At 41.6% G+C, this 18,434-nt stretch overlaps 1 protein-coding gene across 1 annotated transcript in view; it reads left to right on the forward strand.

Annotated features, from left to right (window-relative positions):
* LOC308079816 (kinesin-like protein KIF21A) overlaps positions 1-18,434 on the forward strand; it is an 80,165-nt gene that overhangs the window by 31,690 nt on the left and 30,041 nt on the right. The window contains exons 3-15 of the mRNA XM_080421421.1: positions 65-247; positions 1,230-1,379; positions 2,221-2,355; positions 2,593-2,757; positions 4,637-4,752; positions 5,891-6,086; positions 8,847-9,039; positions 9,461-9,524; positions 10,489-10,698; positions 12,136-12,183; positions 15,430-15,475; positions 16,173-16,284; positions 17,779-17,967. Coding sequence (XP_080277547.1) covers positions 65-247; positions 1,230-1,379; positions 2,221-2,355; positions 2,593-2,757; positions 4,637-4,752; positions 5,891-6,086; positions 8,847-9,039; positions 9,461-9,524; positions 10,489-10,698; positions 12,136-12,183; positions 15,430-15,475; positions 16,173-16,284; positions 17,779-17,967 — 1,807 coding nt within the window. The remainder of the gene's footprint in view (positions 1-64; positions 248-1,229; positions 1,380-2,220; positions 2,356-2,592; positions 2,758-4,636; positions 4,753-5,890; positions 6,087-8,846; positions 9,040-9,460; positions 9,525-10,488; positions 10,699-12,135; positions 12,184-15,429; positions 15,476-16,172; positions 16,285-17,778; positions 17,968-18,434) is intronic.

Consider the following 18,434-nt stretch of genomic DNA (forward strand, 5'->3'; position numbering starts at 1 on the left):
GTGTGTGTGTGTGTGTGTGTGTGTGTGTGTGTGTGTGTGTGTGTGTGTGTGCGCGCTGTGACAGACTGGTTCTGGGAAGACCTACACCATGGGAACGGGCTTTGGCTTGGACATCGCGGAGGACGAGCTGGGAATCATCCCCCGCGCCGTCAACCACCTGTTCAGGGGCATCGAGGAGCGACAGAGCGCTGCCACTGAGCAAGGCAGGCCTGTTCCCGAGTTCAAGATCAACGCACAGTTCCTAGAGGTACGCCACAGTTCTTATAGAGCACACATTCTTAAAGTGGGGTCAAGGGACCCTCTGGGTTACTTGAGGGTTTCCAAATGGACCCTTACAGGTCTCTAACTCTGAGAGTGTACAAATGGAGCCAAATGGACCCTTACAGGTCTCTAACTCTGAGAGTGTACAAATGGAGCCAAATGGACCCTCACGGGTCCATTTGGCTCCATTTGTACACTCTCAGAGTTATGGTGGTTCTTGAAATTAAAAAAGACACAGACCACAGTTCATATAGAGGTATAGAACATGCACCACAGTTCATATAGAGGTATAGAACATACACCACAGTTCATATAGAGGTATAGAACATGCACCACAGTTCATATAGAGGTATAGAACATACACCACAGTTCATATAGAGGTATAGAACATACACCACAGTTCATATAGAGGTATAGAACATACACCACAGTTCATATAGAGGTATAGAACATACACCACAGTTCATATAGAGGTATAGAACATACACCACAGTTCATATAGAGGTATAGAACATACACCACAGTTCATATAGAGGTACAACTAGCAATAGAATGGATTAGATTAAAGAGTGTTTGAGTTGGTCAAACTAGCTATAGAATGCATGTTCAGAAGCATCTTCCGAAAACCCTAATGGTCTTTGGATATTTCATAAAAGCTAAAGGTTAAAGCCACAATCTGCGATGTCTTCAACTAGAATGTAGAACATAGGTTTAGAAAAATATGAACAATACATCATAATTCTACATATTGTGCTAATTGTTTAGGAAATAGTGCTTGTGTGTGTGTGTGTGGGGGGGGGGGGGGGGGGCTCCTTTTACACTGAGATTTCATTTAGCTTTAAACCATACATTCTACATGTATTGCCTTTTGTGTTATGCTTTGCTGACGAGAGCAGCTACAATTTCCTCCCTGGGGGATTTAATAAAGCATTTCCATACCGTCCCCCCCCCCCCCCCTTCACACCCAGCTGTACAACGAGGAGGTGTTGGACCTGTTCGACTCGACGCGAGACCTCGAGGCCAGGAAGCAGAGGTCCAACATCAAGATCCACGAGGACGCCAACGGTGGCATCTACACGGTGGGGGTCACCACGCGCACCGTCGCCTCCGAGGCCGAGGTCAGTCTGACAAAGGACGGCTCCGGACGCCACTGGCGTTTCACCAAGAGCACATCCGGTGCCCTTTTTCCACCTGCCTTTCAACACGTGAACCCTATGGTTCAGTGGTTCTCAACCTGTGGGTCGGGGTGGGGGAGATTCTTTAAAAAAAATCAAAATCATAACAGTTTTTGGAAAAAAAATGTTTTCAAGATTTTTCAAAAATAGCAGATCTACAAGCTCATAGCGCGGCACTCGGTGCCGCGCTATGAGCTTGTATATCTGCTATTTTTGAATAGCCAAAGACATCTAAAGTGACACAGATGCGTTCCAGGTATCAATGGGTTAATGTGCAACATAGTTTTCTCACTCAACAGTAAACAAACCAACATATAGTATAAGGGTATCTGCACATTTCTAAAGTGACACTTTAAAGGACTTTTAAGACCTTTTTAATACCTCTAAAATGAAGAGGTAAAAAAGGAAATGAAACCAATAGCAGATCTGCTATTTTCACAATATTTGTATCTGTGTGGAACCAAGACAAACAAAATGTAATCCTACAATCCTACAAATCCTACAATTCCAAGGCAAGTGCTTGCCAGGATAGGGGGTCCCCATATAATTAATATGATTATTTTGCGTCCTCAAAAGGTTGAGAACCACTGCAATAGTTGACCGGGGCTCTTTTGACCGGAGCCAAAACAAGTGGCATTCAGACCTAATTAGTTTGCTCTCTGTCTCTCTTTGTCTCTCTCTCTCTTTCTTTCTCTCGGTCTCGCTCTGTGTCTTTCCCTCTTTCTCTCTATCTCTCTGTCTCTCTCTCTCTCTCTCTCTCTCTCTCTCTCTCTCTCTCTCTCAGATGATACAGTGTTTGAAGTCGGGTGCTCTGTGTCGCAGCACGGCCAGCACCCAAATGAACGCTCAGAGCTCCCGTTCACACGCCATCTTCACCATCCACCTGTGCCAAGTTCGGATCTGCAGCCCCGACAACAACGTAAGTGGATCACAGCAATGTCTTCTATATCAGCTATTTGTGCTTTTATTTTTATATCTTTTTTTTTACAATTTCTATTGTAAAACGTTTTGAAAAATTGTAAAACATTAGAAACCCCTTATGTATTTTGGGGAAAACTTGTGAAATGTTTGCCTATAGGGCCTCCCTATGTCGGGCATGCCTGACGTGGGTACGGCCAGGGCTAAATGTGGTTGTTGTTGTTGTTGTTGTTTACAGGACAACGAGACAGACAACCGTCTGGCTAACAGCTCAGACATGAACGAGTTTGAGACGCTGACCGCTAAGTTCCACTTCGTTGACCTGGCTGGATCCGAGAGACTGAAGAGAACCGGAGCCACCGGCGACCGAGCCAAAGAAGGCATTTCCATCAACTGTGGACTGGTATGATGTCTCTTCCTGTTCACTCAAATACCAGTGTTCTTTTAGAGCTGCAATTGTGATCTATTTTAATGAACAAAATGTTATTTTATCCAATCTGTATAGTAGAGGATAAAGCAATATAACTAGTACATCTACAGTGGTTGGAGTGTGGTCACCTTACTCTTCCATTGACACGTTTAGACCCTGGTGTCAGGTAGGACACCCTACTGGTGGACAAGTAGTACTGCCCGAAGCTCATAAGTGCAATATCGCTCCTGGGACAAGTGGGGGATTGCGTTATGTTTTGTTTTATTTTAAGTATTTTATGTTGTTGTTTTATCTGTTTGTTATGTTGTGTTGTTGTTTTTTGTCTGTTATGTTATGTCATGTTTATTTGTTGAAAAAGGAATAAAAACCTTAATTACAAAAAAAAAGTGGGGGATTGCGTCTTGTGGAAATGACACTTATTGCATAATAAGGATTGCATCTGTAATTCTCAGAGTTACAATGGAGAATTTTTACTGTTCAACCTCTAAACGTTGCTGTGCGTTTATTGTTTTTATAAAGAGAACTTCATTTGTCCAAACCTGTTAGATTTCAGGCTTCAAATTCCAAAAATAGCAAAACGTAGCAGATCTACAAGCTCAAGCTCGAGCTTGCGGATCTGCTACTTTTTAATTATTTTTAACCCATTAATACCTGGAACGCATCTGTGTCACTTTAGATGTCTTTGGCTATTCAAAAATAGCAGATATACAAGTTCATAGCGCGGCACCGAGTGCCGCGCTATGAACTTGTAGATCTGCTATTTTTGAAAAATCGTGAACATTTTTTTTTTTAGATTATTTTCCAAAAACTGTTGGGATTTAGATTTTTTTTAAAGAATCGCCTCAGGTCTTAAAGGGTTAAGATGAGTTATGAGCCTTTATTTATATCACAGTAGACTGACAGGAAATGGGGAGAGAGATGGGGAGTGACACGCAGCAAAGGTCGTCGGGATCGGGGCTCGAACACGCACGACACGCTGTCAGGCTGGCATTGCAACCGCGGTTCTGGTACTTTTGATGCTTTTGTGTGACGCTGTAGTATGATCAAGTAGCCTAGAGCATTAATTTACGAAAAAACACAAAGTTAGAATATGTAGAAAAGAGTTTTCAACAGTAATAATGATATAATATCTGCGTGAAGATCAGCTTTGGGCTTTTAAGGGTCATTCCTGATGGAAAGGGCCCTTGTTGGAGCAACAGAGCCCTCTAGTGGCAACAATTGGAAAGTTTTCCCTTCATTGCTGAAAGGAATTATGGAATATCATCGCTGACAGGTGGAATCCTTGTATGCAAAGCAAAATGTAAAGCAAAATGACACTTTGGTAGAGGTTTGGGTTATGTAGGTCCCTTGCCATGTATCTTCAAATATTGGTGAGATATCAACAGTAGCTGCTCCAAAATAGTCTCCCCTATTGAGTTACATTGCACTGTGAAACAGTTCTCGAAGTCACTCTTTTAGGACACAAGCGAATGCAAACAAAGTAACTCGGTCGCAGAAGCATACCTATTAGACCTTCTCATGAAATCAAATATTAAAATCAACAAAGTTTGACATAATTATTTAAAAGAAAAATTATGTGTGCATGAAAACAAAAACATGTCACAGCACAACGTCGTTGACCGGGGTCCCCCAGGGGTCCATACTTGGTCCCCTCCTTTTCTCTCGCTACACTGCATCTATCTTTTAACCGAAAATAGGCAATCTGAGCTTGTAGATCTGCTAATTTTGACCAAATATTCGCCTGTGACGACGTGCCAAAAATAGAGATGCTAGGGTTCATGTGGTTATGAGTTCTTTGGAATAATGACGTTCTTGCTACCATTCTACCAGTGATGTTGTCTGTTTCTCTCAGCTGGCCCTGGGGAATGTGATCAGTGCTCTGGGAGACAGAAGTAAGAGGTCCACCCACGTGCCTTACAGAGACTCCAAGCTCACGCGCCTGCTCCAGGATTCACTGGGGGGAAACAGGTCAGCTCTCCATTACTGCTTGACATTTTCATTCATTAATAGTGCCACCAGCAAGACGATTTTTGCGAAACACATTTTATGATATTACTCCTACACAGTGGTGCAAAGTAACTAAGTACATTTACTTAAGTACTGTACTTAAGTACAATTTTGAGGTATTTGTACTTTACTTGAGTATTTCCAATTTCCAATACTTTTACTTCTACTCCACTACATCTCAGAGGCAAATATTGTACTTTTACTCCACTACAATTATTTGAAAACTTTAGTTACTATACTTTTCAGATATAAACTTTGATATTATGAAACCTACATTAACCACTTTAGCCCTATTTTATACATAGGCTATTTGAAAATAGCAGATCTACAAGCTCACAACACGTCGCACCGCGACGCGTTGTGAGCTTGTAGATCGGCTATTTTCAAATATTTAGTACTTTTACTTTTGGTACTTTAAGTACATTTTGATGCCAATACTTTTGTACTTTTACACAAGTACATTTTTTATTTTGGACTTTTACTTGTAACAGAGTATGTTTATATTGCAGTATTGGTACTTTTACTTAAGTAAAACATTTGAGTACTTTTTCCACCACTGCTCCTACAGCTTTTGTCCAAACATCACGCAAATCGTTACACAGTATCTCTATAGTCATGTGATCAAGACGGATCTGTAAGATGTTTCATATTCCGTCCTGATTGATTGGCATCTAAGGTTTGCAGGCGTAGTCTGTGTTGAACAAAATGCCTCAGATCATGAACGCAGCGTCCGAATGCCGTGAAACTTCGCATTGGCCTGTTATAGCGCCACCAGGAGGCCGATTTTTACAAAATATGTTTTTTTGCTATTACTCCTAAGGATTTGGTCCAAACATCACGAACATCACAGAGCTTGTAGATCTGCTATTTTTGGCTAAAGTTCTCCTCAGAATAGGGATGTCAAGGTTCAAGTGTTCGATGTAAACAAAAACAAAAATATCCTATCACACAAAGATGTTTCCCTCCCTGTAGTAACTCTGAGGACCCCCTAGGGGTCCCGGACCCCCTGTTGAAGACCCCTGATTTAAATCCAACAAATGTTGACGTGACATGACGTGGTCCCCACCGTACCCTGTGTGTGTGTGTGTGTGTCTTCCAGTCAGACGCTGATGATCGCCTGCATCAGCCCGTCGGACCGGGACTTCATGGAGACCCTGAACGCGCTGAAGTACGCCAACCGGGCCAGGAACATCAAGAACAAGGTGGTGGTCAACCAGGACAGAGCCAGCCAGCAGATCAGCGCTCTGAGGACGGAGATCGCACGGCTGCAGATGGAGCTCATGGAGTACAAGACGGTGAGGATGGAGACAAAGAGAGTAGAGAGAAATACATGCTGTACATACTGTACCGGCAGGTCTGCAAGTATCCATTACTTCCTTGGCGATTATTCTATTCATAATATTTTTTTTATTCATCAAATAACCGAGAAGCACTCTTTTAACACATCCACTGCCAAGGGCTAATCTCATAATGTACTCACCAGTGCCAAGGTGTTTTTGTTGTTTTTTTGTTTTTTTCATGTCGCCATAGATCTTGTTAAAATCCTTAAGATTGAGCGCTACACGGTCTGTTTACATCCGCGAGATCTCCTTGTATCTCCCAGTGAAAACCACGTGTCAAACGGGGCATCCATGTTTGAGTTAGTGCGGATTACGTTAAACAGTGAAATGCGAGGAGAAAAAACTACAGGAAGAGAATTGAGTTTCAGTTTCGTCTGTAGAATGGGAGCGGGCGTGATCGTTAAAACCGGATCCCAAATAATTCTATTTCCTGTCATCAAACCGGAAACGGAAGTGGATCAAAAAAATTCCGAAAGTGCACCCGGACCGCGCATGCGCGAAAAGACCGCAGCCCGTAGGGCTACGGTCTCGGCGCTTAACAGTTGGATTTAACGGCCCGTAGGACTACGGTCTTGGCGGTTAATGTGTTAAATATACGTTTTGGAAAATCTTTGAGAAAAATCTTGTTAATCTTATTACGAAGCACATATACAGTATAAAGAGACGAGAGTAACTATTGTTTTGTTTTATTATTCCAGACTGAGGCCAAACGTCTCACTCGGACGTCGAAACTATTTTAATTTTACTTTTACTTTTAATATGGAATTTTGGAAGAATAGTCTCCACCAAGGTGTGGACTAGTGGATGCTCCTTAATAAGCAAACAAACAAACAGGACTTACAGAGACCTTCATTCATTTGGATGACATACATATAACATACATATAAAGACACATATATGACACACCGTAGTACTATTTAGGGGTCTTTCCTGGGCTGCAGAGCCAGCCTTTCAACGTCTAAACATACAAGACATAGTGTATAGTTTTTTGTCAAGACTGCACTGTCAGTCTAGACCTTCTCGGTCGGACGCATCAGCGTTTCTCAAAGTGGGTGACGTGGCACCCTAGGGTGCCTTGACCCAAGTCCAGGGGTGCCGCGGCATAGTTTGATAATATTTGGAATTTGTCATTATCACTTCAGTTTAACCACTTAGAGTCTTAGATCCTCTGTACTTAGCAAGATGGACCTGAGTTGCACTGTTCCATCTTACACCAAATCTCTGGGCCAAAAATAGCCGTTCACAACATGTCGCGAGCTTGTGTGTGAGCTTGTAGATCGGCTATTTTTGGCTAATGTTCCCCCTAGAATAGGGATACGGGGGTTCAAGTGGTTCAAGTTATTTTCCATCTGTCCTAATGGAAACTTTCCTCGTGACGTACTGTATCTCAGGGGGAAAGATGTACATATCTACGTAGCGTAATTATGAGGTGAATGTAAGGTGCCATAAAGTAGTGCAGTAGATGAAAACGTTGTTTACAGGGCTGCCCTGAGCAAAAAAATGTTTGAGAACCACTGGCTTACGCCGCAGTATATATTCTTTACTATTCATTACCCTGCTGTAGTTTATCAGCTCAACTGGAAAACAAATGCTACAAAATCAGCATCAGGGTTTCATCTCCCTTTAACCCATTAATACCTGGAACGCATTTGTGTCACTTGAGATTTCTTTGGCTATTCAAAAATAGCAGATATACAAGCTCATAGCGCGGCACCGAGTGCCGCGCTATGAGCTTGTAGATCTGCTATTTTTGAAAATCGTGATTTTTTTTTTGTTAGATTTTTTTCAAAAAAAAATTAGGATTTAGACTTTAAACTACAAGTTCTAGCCTAAATTTGAAATGAATTAATACCTGAGCATCTGCATGTGTTTTATCATATCGTCTCTGTCGGGTGGAAACCCTCATTATGTCCAAAACTGTTACTTTTCAGGATTCAAAGTAGCAGGTCCGCAAGCTCAAAACGCGTCGCTTCACGCCGCATTTCGATCTTGCAGATCTGCTACTTTTTATACTGTTGTGTGCGTATACTTAGACGCTGTAGTATGATCAAGAAGGGCATTAATTTACAAAAAGACACCAAAAAAGTTAGAATATTGGAATGAGAGGTTTCTGCCCGACAGCGACAATTTGATATATCGCCCACCCACTACACAGTAAAATCCTGTACTTAGTATTTGACCTGTGTAAGGGGCGTCGCGGCCATTCACTGTGCGTACGACGCGACACCCTCACTCTCACAGATGCGTGATTTCATACCCCCCCCCCCCACTTTTTGAAAAAAAATTATAAAAAAATAATTAATTAACCTTACCCTAACCCTAAAACCGAAATAAAGTCACCAAAACACCGGGAAAAAACTAAAAAACAAAATCCGCCCAAAAAACGCACATTTTTGAAAAAAAAAAAAAAAATCGTTTACATTTGACAGTTACAAATGTTCGCTTGAAAAAAAATGATATTCAAGGATTTTGTACAAATTTTCACGATTTTTCAAAAATAGCAGATCTACAAGCTAATAGCGCGGCACTCGGTGCCGCGCTATTAGCTTGTGTATCTGCTATTTTTGAATAGCCAAAGTATGAAATAAGGGCTATAGTCCACCGAAAGTCCATCCCCCCCACCTTCTGAGAGCCTGTGACGTCCCTGGACCTGTGTAAGTGTCTAGTTGAAGTAGCTTTCCTTTTGGCTGACTTCCCTTTCGGGAACCCCCTCAGGGTAAGCGCACGGCGGGGGAGGACGGTATGGAGGGCATCAATGACCTGGTCCAGGAGAACTCCATGCTCCAGACGGAGAACGGCAACCTGAGGGTCAGGGTGAAGGCCCTGCAGTCCACCATCGACGGCCAGAAAGCCAGACTCACACAGCTGCTCAGTGACCAGGTCAACAGCACCCTGCTGTCCAAGACAGGTACTGGACACACACGCGCACACGCACGCACACGCACGCGCACGCACACGCGCACACACGCACACACACGCACACACACTGTATATATATAATTTTATTTTATGTTGTATATATTATATTACATTTTATATTAACAGATTTTCTTCGTTTGATGAGTTGCTGGACGCTTTAATTTTAGTTTTTGTTTTTGGACACCCATTTCGGTTTAGTAGTTAAAACTTTATTTCTAGAGGTACGAAAATAGCCGATCAACAAGCTCACAACATATGTGTGAGCTTGTAGATCTGCTGTTTTTCCGCTATTTTCGAAAAGTAATGATTTTGGACGTTTCCACCCGACAGCAACGATTATGTTTATTATTATGTGCACTGATGTTATAATTATGGTAACATCTGTAGCTGACAGCTGCTCTGCCTTTCAGGTGAAGGTCATGAAGAGATTGGCAACATGATTCAGAATTACATCAAAGAAATCGAGGAGCTCAGGTAAGGATGTTTTTTTGTTTGTTTGTTTGTCTGGTGATAACGTCTCGAAGTCATAAAAGATGACCAAAATGAAGACACATGGAATTAACAACCCTGAGAATCATGTTGAACGTTCTCATTGTGTCACAGTATTATTCTTATATTTGATTTGATGTTTCTAGTGTCCCTATTCTGTGGCACACATTCTGCGCCGATCTCTAAGCTCACAATGCGTCGTGACATATCCTTTCTTTTTGGTCCAATGTAAAACCAGTGGTTCTCAAAGTATGTTCCGGGGAGCCCCAGCTAAATGAGTTAATATAGCATTACAATCAGTAATTTATACTTTGGCTATTCAAAAATAGCTCACACTCGCTGTGAGCTCGTAGATCGGCTATAAAAATAATAATTTAGAAGTACATTTCTTGATATGTACTTCTCTCCTACGGGTCCCAGGCACAAAATATTTTCAGATGGGGGTCTGCGGCCAAATACAATTTGGGGGTCCTCGACATGAAAAAGTTTGAGAACCAGTGGTGTACGCATCTCTGTCCTTTTAGATTTCTTTGGCTATTCAAAAATAGCAGATATACAAGCTCATAGCGCGGCACCGAGTGCCGCACTATGAGCTTGTAGATCTGCTTTTTTAAATTTAAAGATCTGCTTAATTTTTTTTAAATCGTGAAAATCTTTGAAAATATATTTCTTAAAGCGAACATTTGTAACTCAAATCTTTGCTTCTGGGGTCCCTGGAACAAAATATTTGACAAAATGTTTGCTTTAAAAAATATAATTTAAAGAATTGCGCACATTATCACGATAAAAAAAAAAATAGCAGATCTACAAGCTCATAGCGCGGCACTCGGTGCCGCGCTATGAGCTTGTAGATCTGCTATTTTTGAATAGCCAAAGACATCTTAAAATGACAGATACGTTCCCTCCTTCCCGGTCTTAATGGGTTGAACTGTGTGTGTGTGTGTTTCAGGGCCAAGCTGCTGGAAAGCGAGGCCGTCAACGAGAACCTCAGGAGGAGCCTGTCTCGCGCCTCCTCCTCCCCGCACACCTCTCTGTACCGAGGCCCCGCCTCCTTCTCCCCCGCCCTCCTCGCCCCCGAGAAGGAGGCCAGTGATGTCATCGAGATGGCCAAGAAAGACCTGGAGAAACTCAAGAAGAAAGAGAAGAAGAAGAAACGGAGGTATGCTCCTCTTGTATATCCGGGGGTACCAGAGTCCTGCACTGTATCAATCTGGCTGATCGGCTTCTACAATAATTCATTACTTGACCTTTTTGACTACGTCTGTCTCAGCCGGTGGTGTAGGAAGTACAATTTGCACAGTGTAGCAATACTTTGCGTTCCAAATTGTACTATATATTTTTTTAGATCTGCTATTTTTGAATACCGTAGCCGAAGTATGAAATGGGGCTTAAAGGAGTAGTTCACCCAAACAATGACTTATTTTCCATCAATTACACACCCCATGAAGCATTGAATTCATGGAGATTGTTTTTGTTTTTGTCGCATTCCTGAGCCAATAATTTGATGAGCGGGTGTATTTCAAAGAGACTCAAAGAGACTCCTTTTGAGTCTCCTACCGGATACATTAGCATCGTTCTGCCGGTAATCGAATTATTGTCTTAGGAATGCGACAAAAACGAAAAAATCTCCATGAATTCAATGCTTCATGGGGTGTGTAATTGATAGAAAATAAGTAATTTTTTGGGTGAACTACTCCTTTAATTGGTTAATGGCTGTTACGTAATAACATTCTAAATCTACAAAGTTACTAGTAACTAAAGTTTTCAAATAATTCTAGTGGAGTAAAAAGTTCAATATTTGCCTGTATTCTGCGATGTAGTGGAATAGAAAGATGGAAATACTCAAGTAAACCAAAAGTACCTTCAGTGAATGTAGTTACTTTCCACCACTGGTTTTGGCAATTATGCAGCTGATGTGTCCCGATTTTAACCACCTTCATTGCTTCCCTATTTCAGGCATGTCTTTACAAGTGAAATGTTTAAAAAAGAAAATGAGTCAGAAATGTAAACAGCACGGAGACATTAAGACTAAAAGGATAACACAAAAAAAGTCCTGGGTACTTTCCATTGTGGTCCTATGTATTCAACATGTTACCTCCTTGAAACTCGCGTGTATGTTTGAAGATTCTGTTTCCCATTTCCGTCACATGCTCAACATTGAGCCAGATTTATACTTGGTTGCGTTGCCAATGTTGCGGCCGGCGCCAGAAATGGCAGATGATGCAACACTGGCGCGTAACCAAGTCTAAATCAAGCCTCTATGCTCACCTATCTTGTCTCTGTCCCTGCTGTTTTGTAAATCAGTGGTTCTCAAACGTTTTCATGTCAAGGATCACCCAAAATGACATGTATTTGGGCCACGGACCCCAAAGTATGGATAAAGTTGTTAAAATGATTGTGACGCTGTATTAACTGATTTTGCTGGGGACCCCCAGGTACCCCCCCCCCCCCCCCCAGAGAACCCCACTTTGAGAACCACTGTTGTAAACGCCTCTCACCTGCTGTTGCTGCTGCCTATCCACACCTCCTTCACTCCTCTGTCCCATCCCCTCATCCCCCTCTCTCTCTCTCTCTCTCTCTCTCCCTCTCTCTGAAGACTGAGGCGCTATGAACAGAATCACCAAGGAGAGTTTGAACATGCCAGGTTTGCTAACGCCCCGTGAAGACAAGGGTCTAATATTTATATTAGGAACATTTTTATTGGAATGATTTGGGGAACTAATAGCTTTGCTCCCTCCAGTACATGTACATCCCCTCTGTCTGCGGTGCATTTGGAAAAAGACTGAAACAAATGCACAAATTAATGAAGGGATTTCAGTTGATAATTGACCCCAAGTCTGACCCAGTCTGTACCCTCTCCCAATTCCCAGCCTCTAACAGCATAATTTTAACCCCACAGGTCCTTTTGGGAGGAAAGCCCAACTTTTAACCAACTACTTTTTAACCTTTCCTTAAACTAAACACCTTTCCTTTCACATTCCATCTCCTTCTCTGTGATTGGTGTGATGCACACCACATGGTCCTGACTATCGTGTCAATTTGTAGGACACATTCATAAATGTTTGACGTCTGCGAGGAAAATCTTCACATCCTCGCAGGTCTTTGAGTCATCCGCAGATGTTCGTGTTACACTGTAAAATGCTTAGTATTAAAGGTAGGGTAAGTGATTTTCTTTGGTTAAAATAAGTGTTAAATAGCCCTATATTCTGCTGCAGTAGTACTCATTGCTAAAGAGTGTCTGTTCAGTAACAGGAGTCTCCTCGGGTTAGGGTCTTTATTAAACAGAACATACATGTTCAGGTCGGGATACCAATTGTGTCCAATCAGGATAGAGAACTCAGTCAGGATATACACACACATTAAACAAGTGAAATTGGAAGTGATGACACAAAGAAATGAGGAGACAAAATTGGAACTGGAACTCTCTCCTGATTGGCTGAAATGTTATCACCTGCCTCAAAATGTATTTTCTGTTTATTAAAGAGCTGGAGAGACAAGGAGACCCCTGTTACTGAACAAACACTATCACAATATAGTGCTTTAAAACGAAAACTTTTATTTAACCCAAAAATATCACTTACCCTACCGTTCCAAATTCATCCGTTCTCTATCATATCAGTGGTAGAGTTCAGATTTGACTCATGGTTAAGGAAATAATTGTGGCGTGCAGCAGCTGCCAGTATTGTGAACTGACTTTGCCTTGCAGTCGTTAAAGGGTAAGACCACTTTGGTAGAGGTTTGGGTTGTGTAGTTACCTTGCCATGATGTAACTCCAAAGGTGGGCAAGAAATTAAAAATAATTGCTCCATTGATTAGAAATTGATCATTCAAAATATGCTCCTCATTGACTTACATTGTACGGTAAAACAGCTCTCAAAGTCACTCTTTTAGCACATAAATGAACCCAAACATAGCTGATTCAGACAATATAGAGCATCATCAAACCCAGTAGTTTGTTTTTTTAATAAAAATGTCAACTTCCTGTTGATTTGACTATTTGAAGATCTGGATCCGGATCCGCAGGTTTTCCACTTATTAAAAATGGCAAAATCAACAGGAAGTTGACATTTTTATTTAAAAAAAAAACAGTACTGGGTTTGGTGATGTTCTATATTGTCTGAATCAACTTTGTTTGCGTTCGTTTATGTGCTAAAAGAGTGACTTTGAGAGATGTTTCACTGTACAATGTAAGTCAATGAGGAGCATAATTTGAATTATCAATTTCTAATTAATGGAGCAATTATTTTTGATTTCTTGCCCACCTTTGGAGTTACATCATGGCAAGGTAACTACACAACCCAAACCTCTACCAAAGTGGTCTTGCCCTTTAAGCGACTGCTAATCACGTTTGCCTCAACCTGCGTTTGTCTGCCAATAGATGGTTTTGTCCCTGTGTGATGATCACAATGAAATTATTCACTAACAGCTTCTCCTCAGTGAACAGTGACTGTAATCAATCCCTAATTGAATCCCTTGAATCAAAACGGCACTTTGGGTTTTTGTTAACTTGCCCCTGTGTTAGTGTCGAAGTGTCCTTGAGCGAGACACTGAACCTCTATCTGCTCCCAATGAGCAGGCTGGTGCCTTGCAAGGTTTCCTCTGCCGTCTGGTGTGTGAACGTGTGTGTGAACGGGTGAATGTCGTGCACGTTGTAAAGCGTTTCGGATAAAGGCGCTATATAAATACACCTCACCTTTTAAAAATGTACGATTTTTATTGGTGAGATGTTCCAAAATAGTCTTTTCATTACATGTCACCGTGAAACATACAAGATATACAGTATACACAGTGTACGATACGCTCTGCCAGTATGTAACTTTATAGAACCTGACACGGCATCTTTAACTGTTTTATTTATTGATTTATTTTAATGAAAAAATATCAACTTCCTGTGGATTTTACTATTTGAATTAGGAAGACGATCGGAACTGGATCTGTGTGTCCAAATCCAGATTTTCAAATAGTAAAATCAACTGGAAGTTGGCACTTATATGTGCTGAAAGAGTGACTTTGAGACCTGTTGAACTGTGCAGTGTAAATCAATGAAAGGACTATTTTTGGAATACAAATTACTAATCAACGGAGCGACTACAGCATTGAAATATCTTGCCAATATTAGGAGTTACATCATGGCAAGGTACTGTAAGTACACAACCCAAATGTCTACCAAAGTGTAATCTTACTTTAAAGGGGAACTGAAGCCTAGGTCACCTTTGTGCCAGTTGTGAGTTTGTTGCCACCTGAAGGTTAAAAATCATCTAAAGGGCATGGCTGACAAACAACGCCTCGCAATGCGAGGCGTTGTTTGTGAGCTTGTATCGGCTATTTTCACAATATATATCTGTGGAACCGAGTCTAACAAAATGTAATGCCTCAACTCCTACATTTCCAAGTTCTTGTCAGGGTGGGGGGTCCGCAGTTCACATATGATTATTATGGGGGGTCGCAGCCTGTAAAGGTTGAGAACCAATGCTTTAGAGATGGCAGCAAACTTCCAAAATGTGCCTTCCTAGGGGTTTAGTCCCCTTTTAAGTTTCACGCAAAAGGTTAATATTGCCCTGCGGCAGTAGCGTCGATGCCTGATTTATACTCTGCTAGTTTGTAGATCAGTTAGTTTTTTGTTAGTCTTGCGTTGACAAAACGATCTGAGATCTGTGCCTACAGAGTGCTGTCTGGGTCCTTATAAATCTCAAAGTATTTACTAGAACAGCAGCGAGAAGGGGCGTTAATAAACCTACATCCACCGCTTTTGGAAACCAAAATGTGAAGGGCCGTCCTAAAGAAATGCGAAGAATGGTTTCCAATGCGATTGAGTATAATTTAAGCATTGACCTAGCCGTGTCGCTGCTCCGTAGCTTCCAGGCTAACACAGTTTCTCTTATACCCTCAGTGTTCCCAAAGAGGAAGTACCTGACAATGAACAGGAAGCTGACGCGGTAGGTTCACTAATTGTTTTGATGTTAAAGGCCTCGTCTTTGTTTTGTGAATCATTAGTTAGTAATTTACCTGATTTGTTGTGTTTTCTGTTAGTTTTTTTTACACATTTTGCACAGTAGCAGATTGAGAAAGAGGTCATCTCTCTCTCATCTCTGTTACCATATTATAACCAAATTGGGTTTTCACGTGTCTTCTATTTAAGTGTGGTACAATCTTCCATAATTATGTACAGCACATTCATATTAAAGGGTATATGCTTTATGAAAATTTATAATAATTCATCCACAGAGCTTTTAAAAAGCTCCAAAACAAAATTATTATGAGTGTGAAAATAATCATTTTAATAATTTTGTTGGCCCAACGAAACTCCCAAACTATTGTTTTGTTCAGCTCTGTAAATCTTTTACTATTACTTAAACCACCGCTCACTTTCTTGCCTCTACATCAAATCCTTTGTCAAAAAATAGCCGATCTACAAGCTCACAACGCCGTTGTAATGCGTCGCGTTGCGAGCTTGTAGATCACCTATCTGCACTGAATGATCGGCCCAGAATTGGGACGCTAGGGTTCATGTGGTTAATCTCTTGTCGTGCGTGTGTGTGTGTGCGTGTGTGTGTGTGTGTGTGTGTGTGCGTGTGTGTGTGTGTGTGTGTGTGCGTGCGTGTGTGCGTGTGTGTGTGTGTGTGTGTGAAACAGGAGGCCAGTGAACACGAGGAGGTTGAGGAGGTGGAAGTGGATGAAGATGACTTTGACATGGAAGGAGATGAGAGCTCAGGGGACTCTGAATCAGAGGAGTTGGATGAGAAAGGTAAGAGTATGAGTGGAGCACAGAGCACCGTCCGCCTCATCACTCATTAACCCATTAACACATTGCATGCCAGTCGCGTAGATCTACGCGAACCTATTTAAAGCCGCAGCGTGCCAGTCGCGTAGATCTACGCCAACCGCCGATTCCCATTGAAATTGCCCCAGGTGCACTTTCCGATTTTTTTTTTTCCATTTCCGTTTCCGGTTTCCGGTCGGAAACAGAATTATTCGGGTTCCGGTTTTTTCGATCGTATCCGCTTCCTGTCTGGGATCCTGTTTAAAACTCGATTTTCTCGGTTGTTGTTTTTCTCCTCGCTGATCACTGTTTACCGTTGATCGGCTGTATCTTCAAGATGGCGGCTCGCATTTGGAAACTGTTTTCGCTGGCCGTTTCTCACGGATCCGCTGTGTGTTTAGAACCAAATGAACGCGCACTTTTAACTTATTTAGCGAGGTCTGTGGCGACATGAAAAAAACAAAAAAAACAACAATAAAACGCTGGCACTGGTGAGTACATTATGAGATTAAACTCTGGCATGGAATGTGTTAAGACCTGAGGCTAAACATTTTCATTCTAAACATTTTCTAAATCCTAACAGTTTGTCGGAAAAAAATTTACAAAAATATTTTTCAAAAACAGCAGATCTACAAGCTCGTAGCGCGGCACTCGGTGCCGCGCTATGAGCTTGTAGATCTGCTATTTTTGAATAGCCTAAATAAATCTAAAAGTGACACAGATACGTTCCAGGTATTAATGGGTTAATGAAGGCTTTTCATTTGTGTCATGGGGAAATGACAATGAGTACAAGCTACATAGCAAGTCCGCAAGGACCTTTTTCGGTCTGACCTTTTAGACAAAAGTATTATAAATGTAACTGTGTTGTTTTACATTCTTTTGCCTAATAAAAATTTCAATCAATCAATCAAAGCAAGCGGTCTCTAAGTCAGTGGTTCTCAAACATTTTCATGCCAAGGACTCCCAAATTGATGTGTATTTGGCCGTGGACACCCCCCCCCCCCCCATCTGAAAAGGTTTTTGCCAGGGACCCTCCCAGAAGAGGAGATTTGTGTTTAAAGAAATTCTTTATACAAATTATAAAATACTTTCTGCTAAATATCATTACAAATGTTCCAAACGTTTTCGACATTTTTCAAATATTTTCAAAAATGGCAGATGTACAAGCTGTACAATGTACAAACGAAGTGATGCGCTGTGAGCTTGTAGATCTGCTATTTTTAAATAGCCAACATATAAATGGATAAAGTGGTTTAAAATAATTGTGATGCCATGTTAATATCTTTTGCTTGGGACCCCCTGGAACCTCCCCAAGGACCCCACTTGGAGAACCACTGACTTACACGATCGGCATCGGAGCCCAAAAATGTCTGGCTCTGCAACGTTCTGACATAGTTTTTTGGGTGACCCACATTTCGATGTAATAAATGTACCGTGACACTCTGGTGTGTGTGTGTGTGTGTGTGTGTGTGTTGATAGAGAACTTCCAGGCCGACCTGGCCAACATCACGTGTGAGATCGCCATCAAGCAGAAGCTGATCGACGAGCTGGAGAACAGCCAGAGGCGGCTGCACACCCTCAAACAGCAGTACGAACAGAAGCTGATGTTGCTGCAGAGCAAGATCATAGACACCCAGCTGGAGAGAGACAAGGTGCTGCACAACATGGGTAAGAGAGGAGTATATACTGTACGTGTGAATTAAGCCAGTGGCTCTCAACGTTTTTTTCATGTCAAGGACCCCCAAATTGATGTGTTATTTGGTTGCGGACCCCCATCAGAATTTTCTTTTGTGCCCGGGACCCCCAGAAGACGAGATCCATCGAGATAAAATAAACAATAAAAACCTAAAATAGCAGAAGTACAGCTGTGAGCTTGTAGATATGCTATTTTCTGAATAAGCCAATGGCCAATGGATAAAGCGGTTAAAATGATTGTGATGCTGTATTAAAACATGATTAATTGAACCATGGAATCATTAGAGTAAACACTCTGACCGCCAAGATCTACATGCTTGCAGATCTGCTATTTTCGGCAAAGAGGTTTGGTGTAGGGGGAAAAAAGAGCAGACCAAGTACAAGTTTTCTAAGTACTGAGGGTTTAACTGTCTGAAAATACACCTTAACATGAATCCAAC

Source organism: Gymnoscopelus braueri (genome assembly GCF_963280865.1).
Source record: "Gymnoscopelus braueri genome assembly, chromosome: 23".
In the NCBI taxonomy this organism is placed as follows: domain Eukaryota; kingdom Metazoa; phylum Chordata; class Actinopteri; order Myctophiformes; family Myctophidae; genus Gymnoscopelus; species Gymnoscopelus braueri.